The sequence below is a fragment of the Arthrobotrys flagrans genome (genome assembly GCF_004000055.1).
Source record: "Arthrobotrys flagrans strain CBS H-5679 chromosome Unknown unitig_3, whole genome shotgun sequence".
Taxonomy (NCBI): Eukaryota; Fungi; Ascomycota; class Orbiliomycetes; order Orbiliales; family Orbiliaceae; genus Arthrobotrys; species Arthrobotrys flagrans.
The window spans coordinates 3767095-3781270 of NW_027137547.1; the positions used below are offsets into that span (position 1 = coordinate 3767095).

Sequence of the window (14176 nt, forward strand, 5' to 3'; positions counted from 1 at the left end):
CCCTAAGACGTCATGCCACAGTCAGTCCAAGCGCTAGCCCTTTCCTTCTGTGACAGAAAGACCATGGTAGCATAGCCAGTATATCATAACCGCCCAGCCCACACAGAATCTTGGACACTGTCCACTCTTTCTTTTCCTTTCCCCAGGCCGGGCCTTTCTTTCATTAGTGTTCGACGTTCGCTTCTTGGGCTGTGCCTGTTGGTTGTTTCTTCACCACAACGTTCCTTCGGTCTCTTTCCTATTTTAATATTTGCGGACTGGTTTCCCAATAGCTGCTAGCCAGCTTATATTACATTCCCTTTTTATTCAGTCTTTTTCAGACAGTCAGTTTTTCAATTTCAAGTTCCAACGGAAGGATATTTCAATCGATATCGACACGACCTTTGAAAATACCGAGTATCGTCTCTCAACTACCACAAAGCCGCATTTATACACCCCACAAACATATATAATTCTCACAAGCAATATGCGCTTTACAAAATATCTCGCTATTGCCGTTGCCGCACTGGCATTCCAAGGCACATCTCTCCCAATCCTCTCAATGCCAGGTCATGAACTCAGTGTTGGCCAACGGGATCTTACATCGATTTCAAAGGTCCTCGATATCATGACTAGGAACCTCGCCTCGTTACCGAGACTCATCTCAGTACCCAAAGTCATCGCTTCAGTGAAAAGGTCACCTGCAGAAGGAACAATAGAGATAGAGAGCGATCCATCACCGGTAGCCGGTTCAGCGTTCAATAAGAAATCCGCCATCTCGGAACCGGAACCCGAAGAGCTTGAAGAGACACTAATACGGAGAGCTACAACTATGGATCCTAGCGTGGGTATTTCACAGGATCTGCCTTCGGGTATTGTTATATTCATGATCGTATTCATGCTTTTTGCAATGTTCACATCTATCTCGATGAAGGATGCGGATTAGGGTGTTAATAAGGGTGGTTTTATAAAAAAAATATCAATACCTCGATCCGGATGAGTCACAAATCCCGGACTTGGAGGACTGGTGTTCTGGAGTAGGACTTTTTTTTCATTTCTATTTTTTATTCTTGAGGTGCATATACCCCACTTTTGTATTACGACTGGAGGCTTGTATTTGTGCTTCAACTTTTATATATCCAAATTCTATTTCTTTGGTGGGAAACGCCCAGGTATTGTTATACATGCCAATATTTTGCAAAAAGATTTCGTGACCCGGCCTCTAGTATCTGTACATGATTCTTATGATTCTTTTCCTGACGTTTTATAAAAAGTCTCCTTCCATCATGCGTTTACTGGACCCCCAAATGAAAAGGAAGGAAAAAATATCGAAAATTGTTACGAATTCCCTTTAACATTCGATAGAAACCAAAAAGGCAATCAACGCAGAAAATATATATACTGGATGAAATGTTTACGAATTTGGATTCTTTTGAGTTCTCCGAAACTTAAAAAAAAATAAAAAAATAAAAATAAAATAAAAATTCCACCAATGTCGTTTTTGATACAATACTTTCCTTACGGCTTCAATTCCCGTTTAGTTTTCAAAAACATACTTCTTTGTCTCGTGCCCAATACTTTTTGTGTATACACATTCTTAGTCTCGGCTCTAGACAGCTTGTATTCCATATTCTTAGAAGTAGCGCTTGTATTCCTTACAATTGTTAAGTTAGATGGTAGGCAGAAGCTTCCAGAATTCTCAAGTTCCTCGTCACTAAATACCAACAATAGTCCATATATTCTTGGAAGGTCAACAATAAAACTGCACAGCAGTGCTTCTGAATGTGAATATACATTGGATATACATATGTGCTCGAGACATGTTAGAAGTTTAAATCCACCTGATACACTAATGCAACATATTCCTTAACCAACCCCCTGGAAAACAAATCCGTACTCGTAAACAAATACCTACTTCCATAATAAAATATCTTGATACGATGTAGTCTCGTACCCAGACTCCATACCATGGAGGCATTTTTTAGTTGGTTGAAAGACTGTTATCCTTACGCCCACCCGCGATATTCAGCCAAGGGCCTAGATAGTTCCACTCGGTATTCTTCTATACCCATCCCAATTGCAGATCATCGTCATCAAAGAACCTGGCAGTCCAATGCCTTAGCCCAGGCCCGCTGACGGTGATATTTCTGAGATTCTTGGGTGGCCAAAAGTTGATGGTGTTGATCCGGTTAACATTATAGTTGTTAATATCGCTAGAGTACCACTCTAGCGGAGTAGCATCCGCGAAGGGATTGTGAAGATTATCAGATAAGAAATCCCAAATCGGGTTATTGTTGTAACACAGTAAACAGTCTCACTTTTCTAGCCGACCACGCTTGATTTTCTTGGGTGACCACTCATCTGGACAGCCGAGGAACCACGCGAAGTTATTGCTATCATAAAATTGGTAGAATGTCATGCCATCAAGTATATATTGAACAGGCTTGAAGCCGATCTGGGGGTGGTCGTTCTGGTATTCGACAGCGGTACGGTTAAGAAGGCAGTCCCAGATGGTCCTGACGGTCTGACTGCCGTAGGTAGCATTATTGGACGTCCAACCGATGTTGGTATTCGAGGAACTATGGTCAGCCCAGGTTTGGGTAGATTTTGTCCTTGCATTGTTGTGAATCGCCGGTTGAAGAGTGATAATTCCAAGTTGGCTGATCCCAGCGGTGGCACTGGCTCGTGCTAGATGGAACCGTAGAAGTATACCACGTCATATTTTGCCACCACGCCATTTCCCTGGCGTTCTGGGAAGGATGTTCGCCATAGGTGATTGTGCGCACAAGGGTGCCATAGTACCACAACTTCGTGTTGGTATTGTCGCAGTTTTTACTTGCCCAGAAAGAGTGATAACCCCAATTGCTAGTGTAGGTGTACGCTGGATTCCAGTCGTAGTCTTGACGCTTGCGCAACATCTCTTTAGCAACATATTCGTCGAACTCTCGACCTTTATTCCTGTGGAAATCGAGAGCTTTGCCGGTCATGGAATTGTACCAGTCCCTCCAGTTCATCATATGAACATGTTCCTCGGAAAGGGCAGCGCCAAAGGACTGGGAGAATTGGCTGGCAAGTAGAGGCAAAGTGCTTGCTGAAGGGAGGATAGCGTGGAACAATATCTTGGTAACTTTGATGTTTGCTCGAAGCTGACGTGCAGAAGGGTATTATATATGGTTCCTGAACATCGGTGCGGGAAACTACCCTCCTCAATAATCCATCATTACAACGACTTCTTTTAGCCTTAGCATCATTTTTTAGATGACCTTCAGAGTTGTCAATAGAGCCTTGGACTCTAGTCGATTGGCTTAAAACCACAGCCCTAACCTACCAACTTAGCTTCTTCCCTTAGATTACTGTTGAATTTTTGGTTTCTAACTTCATCTCTCATAGTGTCGGACAGGGAGATTACACAAGCAGTCAATGTCCCTTCTCAAATGTTCGGGCTCTTTATAGCGGTCGCTAAAAGTTGCTCATGGCTTGCACAGGGCTCCGAGTGGGCTGGGAAGAGGAGTTACGACATCATGCTTGCGATGTCTAACTTCTTTAATTATCCAGCGACTAGGAATGCTACTGAATCTACCGCACAGCTCGCCGAGCACTTTGGAACCACTATGGCCTTTACAGCCATCTTCCGCTGCAACCCAGTCCACTCCTTTGAAGGTATGTTAAACTTCTGAGCAGTTACCCAGTTAATTATATGAAACTCGTTCAATTAGCTTTTTTATAACCCAATCGTGGTCGTTCAATTTGCTGACACAAACGCAATTTTCAGGGTACGATTTCTCCACGGCGACTTGCAATGTTGAACTTCATATTAAAGGCGAGGAAATCTGTGGCGCAATCAACGTTGCCACCGATATTATCATCTGACTCATGCCGCTTCCAATAGCTTGGAAGATTATCCAAGGGAACCGCGACCGTTTCCTTCGGCATCGGCACGTTGGCCTGCATTGGATGTGGTCTCCGTTTCAGGAACGTCCAAGAATACAAAACTGCTGCTTTGGTACCGAGAGACCAATCCAAATGGCTGCTATGGTGTCTGGTTGAGATGAACCTCGCAATCATCTGTTCTTGTGTTCCAGCTATTCGTGCGCTGGTCATCAAGAAGGCACCAGCACTTATTGGGTCCACTGGAGATCGATCACTTAGCACCTGTGTCAGGCATGACGACAAGGATGATAAGGAAAAGGGAAACTCCGTGGTTAATGTCGATAGCGCAAGTGATAAGTGAAGGGGTATTCCTGGGGCTTATTCGGAGTTCGGTTGTGGTTCTAGGTTGATACTTTCGGTGCTGTAGCGCTGGTTTTAATTTTAGCTTCTTTTGCAATTTGGAAGTCAGGATCCGGATATTCTAGAAGCTAGTTGCTTTAATAATAATAATTGATTTCTTCTAAGTTGGTTATGAGTCGTCGGGAAGTCAGGTTGGTTCCATAGCGCTGTAAAATCTTCGCCATCCCACCTATTCCTTCGGCTTGTAAATACTTAAGTATATACTGTTAAAATTAACATTCTACTTTTGTTCTCTAATGGGGTGAACATACCAACGTCTTATGCTATCTTGGAGGTTCATATATATACACACGTAGGATGTTTGAAAGGTAAATGGATGAGACTACCCTTGAGGTTCGACGGGGCTATCGTCTAACGAAATGCGTTGATGTTGTATTTGTGTAACGCTAGTCTCAAAGAATGCAACGTCTACAACACAATAAAATTTTCTGCACGTCTAAACGCTTTGGCGAGTCTTATAAGATCTCGAGCTCGGACCAGTCCAATGTTCTGCCTAACATAACCGTTCTTCATCTCACTACCACAAGAATGGCACTCCAAGACTCTTCTATATGGCACCATTGTTCTCTCAATTATCTAGATAGCTCTAGAGAGTAAAACTCGTGAGGAAATTAACCCATGGCCCTCAGACCAAGGACTAGACCATCTAGAAATCTTGTCGGCTAGATCTATATATCCAATCCTCACCCTTGGAGCTTCATCTAATTACAAAAACTCATCTCGAATCGTCCAACGGTTTAAGATACCCGCCTGTCACGCGGGAGACCGGGGTTCGACTCCCCGTTCGAGAGCTACTTTTTGCAATTTTTTTGTTTTTGGTGTTCCCCATCCGCCATTATCGTGGGTTTCGTTAAACTAGGCTAGCCGGGAGGTAGCGGCGAGGGTATAAGGGGTGACGCCTTTTTCTCTACTTCTTTCTTTCTTTCTTTCTTTTTTTTTTTTAAAAAAGAGTTTTGCTATAAGTTTTGATCAATTATAACCTCGAGTCAATAACTAACATTAACGGCTCCAAGAGATATTTAAAATTGCAAATTCCAATGGACAAATGCTGGTTACGGAGGACACCAAAAGCTAGGGAGCTCGGTACAACCGTTAACCAGCTGTACAAGAGGGTATATATATTCTAACTTCGTATACTCAGCAAGGATATCTCTCGAATTTTGCAAGGGAAAAAGTTATAAAATTTAAACAATACTTAAATATATACGGTATGCTAGTATGTAACATTAAGACAAATTTAAATAAAAGACCCCGTGCCCATCATCCGCTATCAAAAAAATCGTGAACATCGCGTGAAAATGCAAGGTAACAGTATAATATGCACAGCCTTAAAAGTAAAAAAGTAAAAAAAATATGTTTTCCAGAAGAATCCTGCCTCACGGGATCTCAAGACAAAAACCAGACGACAAAATGCTTGACGAAGAAGTTGAAGCCACAATCACAAAGAGCCAACTCAAAATGCATGAAATGTAGGAACGATATAGCTGTAAATATGCTAGTGGGTAAAATTTTTCCTTTCAAGATAACCGCTAGGTATAAGAACCCCAGAAACCCTGTGAAAACTTTCCCAAATGTTGAAACTTGGTTTCACAAAAAAGAGATGACAGAAGCTAATAGAAGCCACCCACACAAAGCTCCGACCGCCCAGAAGAGGTATTGAATGAAATGCATTAAACCATGACGTAAAGGCTTAAAATATAGATACGCGAAGTAGAGTTAAAAGGATAATTGATTGAATCATTGCAGATTTTAGATTCTGATTTTTGCAGGTGGGATAATACCCTTGGAGATTTCGATGCACTGGCCGAGGAGCTTGGAGGCTTCTTGCAATAGTTCCCATCTCATTTCACCGAACATTTTTTGGAGAACAAGGAGGAGGCCGAGATTGCGGTTTCGGTCTACAATTTCGGAAAGTTCGTCAGGCGACCCGCGGTGTCCTACTCGGACAAGGTAACTGCGCATGTCACGATGTTTTTCTTGCTGTGTTTGCGGGATATAGATGGGTGCCTGAAGCGGCCCGTCAAGAGCGACGCCGTATGCCCAGACAACGAGAGTTGCGAAATATAACACCCATGGCCTGTTGAGCAGGTAGTCATCACGTGCAACGTAAAGGGTAGCGGCAGATGAGCTATCCTCGCCTGGAAGCGTTGGTACCGCAGGTAGCAGGACCTGTCTCAAGAATTGAAGGGCATAATAAACTGCATCTCTCGCCCTAGCTGTATTTGCCCAATCTTTCATCCTCTTCGATGCTAGAGTAGAGTCGTTTCCTCCGATCGACCTGCCTAACAGACGCTTCGCTCCCGCATAAATTTGTAAGTCGACGATATCAACGTGCATTGCCATGTGGGCTAGGTGATGCAAAACAGTCCGTGATTCGAAAATATTGTCGTGCTCCGGGTCGTCATGGTTTGGAATGTAGAAGTTTGCGTCGTCATGGGACCCTCGTTCTGCGGCCGGCATCTTGGATTGAAGTGATTTATCGAAGTCTGATCTCCACAGATCGAACGCCCTGGTTAGTGCGCCTCTCCACTTGTCCTTCCCTCCTAGAGCTGAGGCAACGCCCAATGAGTTGACTTGTAGGTCTCGTTGGTTCATATGCCAGCTCACACTCAATAGCCCAGACATGATGATGGTTCTTCCGAACGAGTTGGTTCGGACCGTTTGACCGTTAAGCGTTCTCTTCAAGCCCTCCAAGAACATAGTCGGCTTGACCCCGTTGTTGTACAACGCCTGCTTGAGACGACCAACTTCTGCTGAGGATGTCGCGGTCCAAAGTGCCTCGTCGCAAGGAAGAGCGAGCCTCATTTCGTGGGCTACCATAACAGCTGAGTGTCCGAACATAGTTGCGTGTACTGAATCGAGCACAAATGCCGCGAATGCAGCTCTCTTCGTAGCTTCACTAACGATCCAGTGATTCCACCATTCGTCAGGAGTCGAAGCACCTGAGCCATGACCTGAGGAACTTGCTTTCTCGTCTTTGATGCTTGGAGGGGAATCGAGTGCACAGCGCCCTTGCAACGAACTGCCTCTGCGCATAAGAGTGAGTGTTGTGGCATGATGAATGTGAGCTCTTTCGTGAAGCTGTCTTGTCGAGTACATCTTCTCGTGCGTCTCTAAAAGTATCAATGCCTGGAAGATCCACAACTTTGCCGGAGGGCGGAAATCCGCATGATCGAATATTTGCCATCTTAGATTCATTGCAAGAACACATGACAGATCTGCAGCTGCAGCCGATAGCTCTGGGAGTGCAATCCGGTCGACACAAGCGGCACCAATTGCGATTATGGCGAGTAACAGAATATTTTCTGTCTTGTCCGCTGCGAAAGTTGGCTTGTGAAGAATTGGAAGTTGCGGGTGGAAATGCTGCCAGAAAAGCGAAATGTACAGCTGCATGGTATTCAATCCGAACACATCATCATCTTCCCCGTTCCCATTTACAAGACCTACAATGGTCGAAAAGTGCGAAGTACAGTGGCTAGGGATCGAAGAATCCGGGTAAGTGCTAACTACGTCAACGAGATCTTGACGCTTGTGCTCCGATAGTAGCGACTCTTGTGGGGGTGAAGGAGGAGCGAGGATGCTTGGAACAGACATAGGATGATGATATGGCGTCCCATATAAATTGTGCTGCGCGGGGAAGGCTGGGTCTCCCAGGTAAAGGCCGCTGAGGAAAGGATTGGATCCATCGAGGAAAGACGCGGCCAGGTTAGCGGAACGACCTGCTTGTGAGAAACCGAATGCCGAGTCTTCAAATAACCAAGCAGCAAAATCGTCGGTAATCATGAATGGCGACCTATTGTAGCTGTCTCCGCCGAACACCGGAACCGAGAACTGGGTTGGATCCACTACAGCTTGGGTTATATTACTAGCAGCTGTAGTAGCATTTCCTACATTGTGATCTGCAGAGTTGTTACTCGCTGGAGGAGATGTTACACCAAAATTTTGGTTCGCTGGGGCCTGCGCCATGGTTTGATATGAAGGTGGCGGTAGGGAGAATGGCTGGAAGGCATTTTGCGGAATATATCCGTTATGAAGCATATGTCCAGAATTGTAGTTACTATTGGTACTCTCGGTTGGGGTTTGGCATTGTTGTGCCTGTCGCTGCTGCGGGGATGGCATATATTGATTCGCTGAGTGAGGGGTTTGCGGGCCGTAAGGTGACTGAATCGAGAGCCCAACAATATTGGGAGCAGTGATATTGGTTTGCAGCTTTGGTCGATTGTAGTTACCATTAGAATTCGCCTGTGCTTGGTTATTTATGACACCCATGCCAGCAAATTGTCCTTGTGATCCAGCATCGGGCTTTCTCGAGAGGTCTACACTGCCACGTCGAGCATTTGCTGTTGTCGGTGACATTACTGTACCACTAGGACGTTGTTCATTGCGCATTCTAGCGTTACTCGTATCGTGAATGACTGGTTTTCGAGCTTTGACTTTCGAGTCGGCTTGTTTGCTGGATGTACTCGAACCTGACATTGTGCTAGGCGATATTGCAGTCTTGACAGCAAGGCTCGGTGACGGGATTTCGTCCTTCAAAATCGCACCTGAGGTATCTGGAGAGGCTGAAGCTTTAAAGATCGAATTTTTCCGTTCTTGTTTTATAACAGGCCCGTTCGAGTTTTGCATCATATCTTTCCGCTGGAGTTGAGAACCTCGGTTGGTATGTCGTTCTTGATGTCTCAGACAAAGATCCTGTCGCACAAACGAGCGTGTGCAGTCTGGATAACTACAATGATATATTTGCTTCGGCTCATCTAGAGTATCAGGTTATAGGAATTAGATGCTGTAGATTTGAGACGCTCTAAGGGTAGTAGCGGTAGGCAAAACTTACGATTTAGTTGGTGTCGATATAAGTGCTCAGCTCTCGAGTACGACTTTCCGCAGCCGGCGTGTGTACATTCGTATTTCTTATCCATCCCCTTTCGACTCCGTCTTCGTTTCCTTTTCAGAGGGGAGGCAGCTGTTGCATCACCAGCTTCAGCGACAACGTCAACCATTTCTTTATCGGGCCCTTCCTCCTCTATAGTATCTACCAAATTGTCTTCGGAATCCCTATCTTTCTCCCTTCCCCTCTCTTCCGGTGGCGGCACCGCATGCTGGTACTGTGGTACTGCCATTTTTCTGAGTTAAAATGGCCTTGTCGGTTGCCAGACTTCCACCGACTACTGATATCCCAACGCCTCCCTCCTCAACGATAATTACACCGGAATAATTCGATTACACGGGATTCGGTAGATAAACGGATGTCTACAGAAGTAGTAAATTAAGTCGTGGTCCTAGAAGCCGGGGAGGAAGTTCCAAGTTATGGATGAGAGTAATCGATGAAGTGTCCCGTCGAGGTATCCGCGTAGCCAACCAATGCACAGGAACACAAAGAATTACAGTTATCGAAGGGTCGGATTCGGCGGGTTCCCTCTTCCAACAGTGGTCCAAGTTCACGGTAAGGATAAGTAAAGTGTTCCCTCAAGTGGCTACACAAAAACTCTACAAGTGACAAAAGTTGGGGTTGAGTGCGGGTTTTCTTTTCGACGGGTTCTGCTCAGATGACCATGTGATTAGATGCCAAAATTGGTTGATCGTCGAATGCGTTACTGATGTCGAATAGGATTGTAGCCTTGCAAGTTAGGTGCTGGATCTTCTTATTTCTCCAGGATTGTGGAGAGGAATGTGAGGTTCGAAAAGGTAGAGGTGAAAAGCAAAGGAGGGGTTATTAATGTCTGCACTGCGACTCGGGCTCCGTGCACTAATAGCGGAGAAAGCATCAACAATCGGCCACGGTTATGCTGGTTGTTGGAACTTGAACTATTCTATCGTCGCTCTAGAAGGCCAAGGCGCCGCAAGGTGTCCGACAGGTAAAAGGGGTTTTCGAAACCGTCGGTTGTATAATATGACTGTGCTATGCCTTCTTAAAAGAATCTGAGGCATATGCGCATGCACATGGACATGTCGTTAGCGGATGGCTGGAAAGGTTGAGAAGTCGTCTTAAGAACAAGCAAATGCAAAGACGCAAAGCATAAAAAATTAACAAAAAATAAAAATAAAAATAAAAATAAAAAAGGTGAAGAAACGTGGAGAGAGGTATCACAGGGAAGGGTATTGGAAGTGTGGGAAATTTACAGATAAGAATGAGAGAAGATCGAGAGATCCCAGGCATTAGGTAATGTCGTGGCAGTGTGTCGAGAATTGGAAACCGACCTAGATGCAGTGGCAAGAATAGAACAAGGAAAAATAAAATATTTTGAAGAATAAGAAACCGAATCTTATCCCAGCGATAAAAAAGATACGAAAGGGTCCAAACAACCTCCACTTTGCATCTACATCAGCGGGAAAATATTCAACGTATACCGCAAAGGAACTGCGTGCTGGGTGTCCAGAAGTTGTTATACGGGCTGCTAGAGAAAATCGACGGCGGTGCGTGACAGACAGGTGACCCAGCAAATAAGAACTACATCTCATTTGAGTTTCCGAGCGATTAAAGCGGGATGGGCCACCTGTAATAGCAACTCAAAGCCCCCGTCCTCTTATTTGCCCCCTCTTGGTTTAAAATTTTTCGTTGGTTTTGAAGCAGGCCACAAAAAGGTGGTGTCTGCCCCGTTTCTTTTTCAACGTGCTAAGGCTTTGAGCTTTGTCGCGAAGAGGAAAAAGGAATAAGGGTGCACATGGGCTGGTCCGGCAGGGAAATCGACCGGGACCAGGGCAAGGAGACTGGTGCGAAAAGCGAGAGCTGGAAAGCACTCCTCCATGGTCTAGATATACGATATGCAGCTTGAACGAAAAAAGATAAATACTCACCGAGGCACACGTTAGACATTAATACTCCCTCCAGTGAGTAGTAGTCGTAATTTATACATTCATACACACTCGACCCGCCAAAACGACCCGCCAGAAGGTGCGGAGACTTGTTTGAAGCAAAAGCACCAAAAACTCGCGTTTTTCCAAAGCGTCCTGGATTGGTATCAATTATTAACCTGTACTTTGTACATGTAAGTGAAATGAGTATGGCCACAAGGAGAAGAGTTCCGGAAGGTCGTCTTTCTGCAGATTGCCCTGGGCGAGGATCTGAGGGTTATTATTGGATTCACAAATGCGGAGAAGCTCTCATATCAAAAGTGGTTCGATGCAGCTGCTAGCTTGCACTGCAGGTCTCAACAGTATAAAAAAGTAGTGTCCAGCGCGGCACAGAAACAAAACGGCAGCATTAGACCTCAGGCTCTTGTCCTGACAGAGATAGCCGAAGATGGAAAATTACCCTGGGCGGGAGGATGGGTTCGGGGCTTGGGCTGACCGAGGTTCAAGATCGGAACGGGTGTGAGGGCGTCGAACAGGAAGGTGGTTCTGTCAGCTATACATGCCCTCAGTTTTCCAGCTTCTGGAAAATACGTACAGACAAACACTGCAGGGCAATCTAATGTATAAATTACAAAGCAAGGTCGGTAGTTAAACTCGTAGTCGAATAGGCAGGAGAGCTCCAGCCTGCGTCGCATCCAATCTCAAGATTAATCAATCCTCCCTTCGACTATCCACCGTATAGTCTTGAAGTATCGAACTGCAATTAATACCAGGGAGGCTTGATATTGCAGCAGGAAGCTGCGACTAGCAATTCATCCTTGGCCCGCACTCAAAAATTTCCCGCCATACTATTCCCAAACCCTCGTCTTCCGAAACAGCTACAACCCTCTATGGGGAAAAGACTCTACCTCGTCCCGTAGAAATATTATGGGTCTGGAAGCTTAGGATCTCATGGTAAAACCATAGAACCCGCCCCATCCAGAGCGTCGAACAACCGTGTCGTTTCGTTTTGAGGTTAAGCCAATGCAAAGCATGTTGGATGTCACTCTTTTTTTTTTTTTGGATAGACTAGACATTACCATAACGAGATGACGGATGCTGAGAAGGCAGGTGGGTCTACGGGAGCCCAACTGACGCCGTGAGACAGATATCACACGTAGTGATTTATCAACATCAGTTTGCAGGGCCGGTTACCCGTTTAAAAACCCCTAAAACTCTGCCCCAACCATAACAGTCACACGTTGGGCCACCGACGATGCAGCCTCGAAAGCCATCCTTTACAGTTGGGGGTAAAGATTCAATGCAAATGTAGCTGTATTTATATTATCCCCCCCTTCAATATGTATACTTGCGTAGACGTATGTAGGGATATTCATTCCTATTGCGCGAACTTTTCCAACCACCCTTACGGAGTACTCGAGTAGATTTCAACTACAATCACAGGCTTCTGAGATTCGAGTCCACCGCCAGAAGATCTGGGCGAGATTTTACCCGCGAAACGACCCTCGCAAAAAGTGCCATGCAAGACATGGCGCACGTTGATCCGTGACCCAGAAAATTAGTCTCCTGCTCGGGCCTCCACCATTGCATCTCAGCGGATCTTATCTAAAGGATACTTGTATCCGAACTTGTCCCTCGAAGAAGTATCTTCAATCGGATTAACTGCCTCTCGTCCGCACGCTCCCTTCGATCGATGTCTTCCTGTCCAAGGAGAATCCCATTCCCAGGAATTATATGTCAACACGCTACTTCAAAGTTATCTTTGATCCGAGATCATCCTTGCTATCCCTTGCGCTGTAGGGATCTAGGGAGAGTGTGAATTTTGGCAAATGCCTGCCGCAGCAGCACTGGGAATGGTCGAGATGCAGATAGTATGTAAACCTGGCACATTCCGGCCGTCTCGTGTCTATGCAAAGTAGTGTTGCTTGGCAGCATGGAGTCCTGGGCGTCACGAGGAATCAAGTTTATCACAGCCTGCATCCCAATGAACGCCACACACCCACTGGAAGGTTTGGTTCCGTTGATGGTGCATGACCCCGCACCAAGATGTAGCGATATTAAGGGTGTCGTCTCTTAATATTATGTATCTTCAACTTTTTTTTTGGCGTGTGTACTCTGGACATGCGAACAATTATGAAGGAAGAGGCTGAACATTAACAGAGATCCACTAGATCCGAAAAAGCAATGTCCAAAGTAACTGTCTATTTTGTAGTCGGCGAGCTGCACTCGAGCTTGAGCTTTTTGGGAAACGACCCTCCACAACCGAGCGTCGAATTTGATGCATCCGAGTTCCAGAGATTCTTCGTCTTCTACCCTCCGAACCGAATACGTCTGTCCCATAAACTTGGGCGAAACAAAATGGCTCGTCGGCTGTTTGAACTGCTCGACGTTCGACAAGTGGGGGTCACTAGTGGGAGTGGGGGCCGCGAATCCGAACCTCTCTCTCGCAAGCCTAAATTCTGCCTAAATGCGCGATATTCAACCTTAAACCATAGCCACCAGCCAATATAAAAGCCATTTTATGTTTCACGCGCTTTCCGTTTGCCAAAACGGTGCAAGGAAAATGCACCCTCTTTGAGCCCCGATTATTCATCGAGATGTTCGAGATTGCGCGCAAGCGGCGAATACCATGTTTTTCAATCTGAGATTGCAGCTTGTCCAACGACCCACAATATCCCGGCACCAATTAAACGGCTTGAATTTCATTCACTGGGATTAGCCGTTCCTTTTTGGTTCGTCGCATTCCTTTTACCCCAGACCTGATTTGTCTTTAAAATGAATGGTTCAAGCTGGGGAAGAAAGGTTTATCAAATTGGTGGCGCGCATGGAAACCGTCCGCCTTCGCTTGGACCTCCAGTCAAACGACACCCTCTTGCATGGAAAATAAGAAATTACTCCATCCTGTTAGGCAAAAAATTCAACAAGAAGACCCTTCCTCAAAACAGGAATAGTCAAAATCGCATCCCAGAACCCAAAAAGCCCATGAGGATAGGCCGGTCGTCTCCGAGAATTCGGTTGTGATCCGTCATATCCCTTTCCTTCTCGCTTCCCCCACTCTCTGATGACAACACTGTGGAGTTTCCACCTAAACCCACTGTATCACCATTTTGTGTGAAAG

General features: G+C 45.5%; 4 protein-coding genes across 4 annotated transcripts; 2 read left to right on the top strand and 2 right to left on the bottom strand.

Annotated features, from left to right (window-relative positions):
* Window positions 1-466: 466 nt before the first annotated feature.
* On the top strand, window positions 467-925 carry DFL_002470 (uncharacterized protein; the record flags this gene model as incomplete). The annotated part of the gene is made up of 1 exon (XM_067631262.1): window positions 467-925. One exon carries the CDS (start codon window positions 467-469, stop codon window positions 923-925), a length of 459 nt encoding a protein of 152 aa, XP_067493825.1.
* A 1368-nt stretch (window positions 926-2293) lies between these two features.
* Window positions 2294-3367, bottom strand: DFL_002471 (uncharacterized protein; the record flags this gene model as incomplete). Its single annotated transcript, XM_067631263.1, has 3 exons — window positions 2294-2667; window positions 2816-3125; window positions 3308-3367. 3 exons carry the CDS (start codon window positions 3365-3367, stop codon window positions 2294-2296), a joined length of 744 nt encoding a protein of 247 aa, XP_067493826.1.
* A 133-nt stretch (window positions 3368-3500) lies between these two features.
* DFL_002472 (uncharacterized protein) lies at window positions 3501-4210 on the top strand (the record flags this gene model as incomplete). Its single annotated transcript, XM_067631264.1, has 3 exons — window positions 3501-3639; window positions 3752-3825; window positions 3869-4210. The coding sequence occupies 3 exons, from the start codon at window positions 3501-3503 to the stop codon at window positions 4208-4210; spliced, it is 555 nt and encodes a 184-aa protein (XP_067493827.1).
* Window positions 4211-6018: 1808 nt separating this feature from the next.
* DFL_002473 (uncharacterized protein) lies at window positions 6019-9386 on the bottom strand (the record flags this gene model as incomplete). The annotated part of the gene is made up of 2 exons (XM_067631265.1): window positions 6019-9023; window positions 9101-9386. 2 exons carry the CDS (start codon window positions 9384-9386, stop codon window positions 6019-6021), a joined length of 3291 nt encoding a protein of 1096 aa, XP_067493828.1.
* Window positions 9387-14176: the final 4790 nt, after the last annotated feature.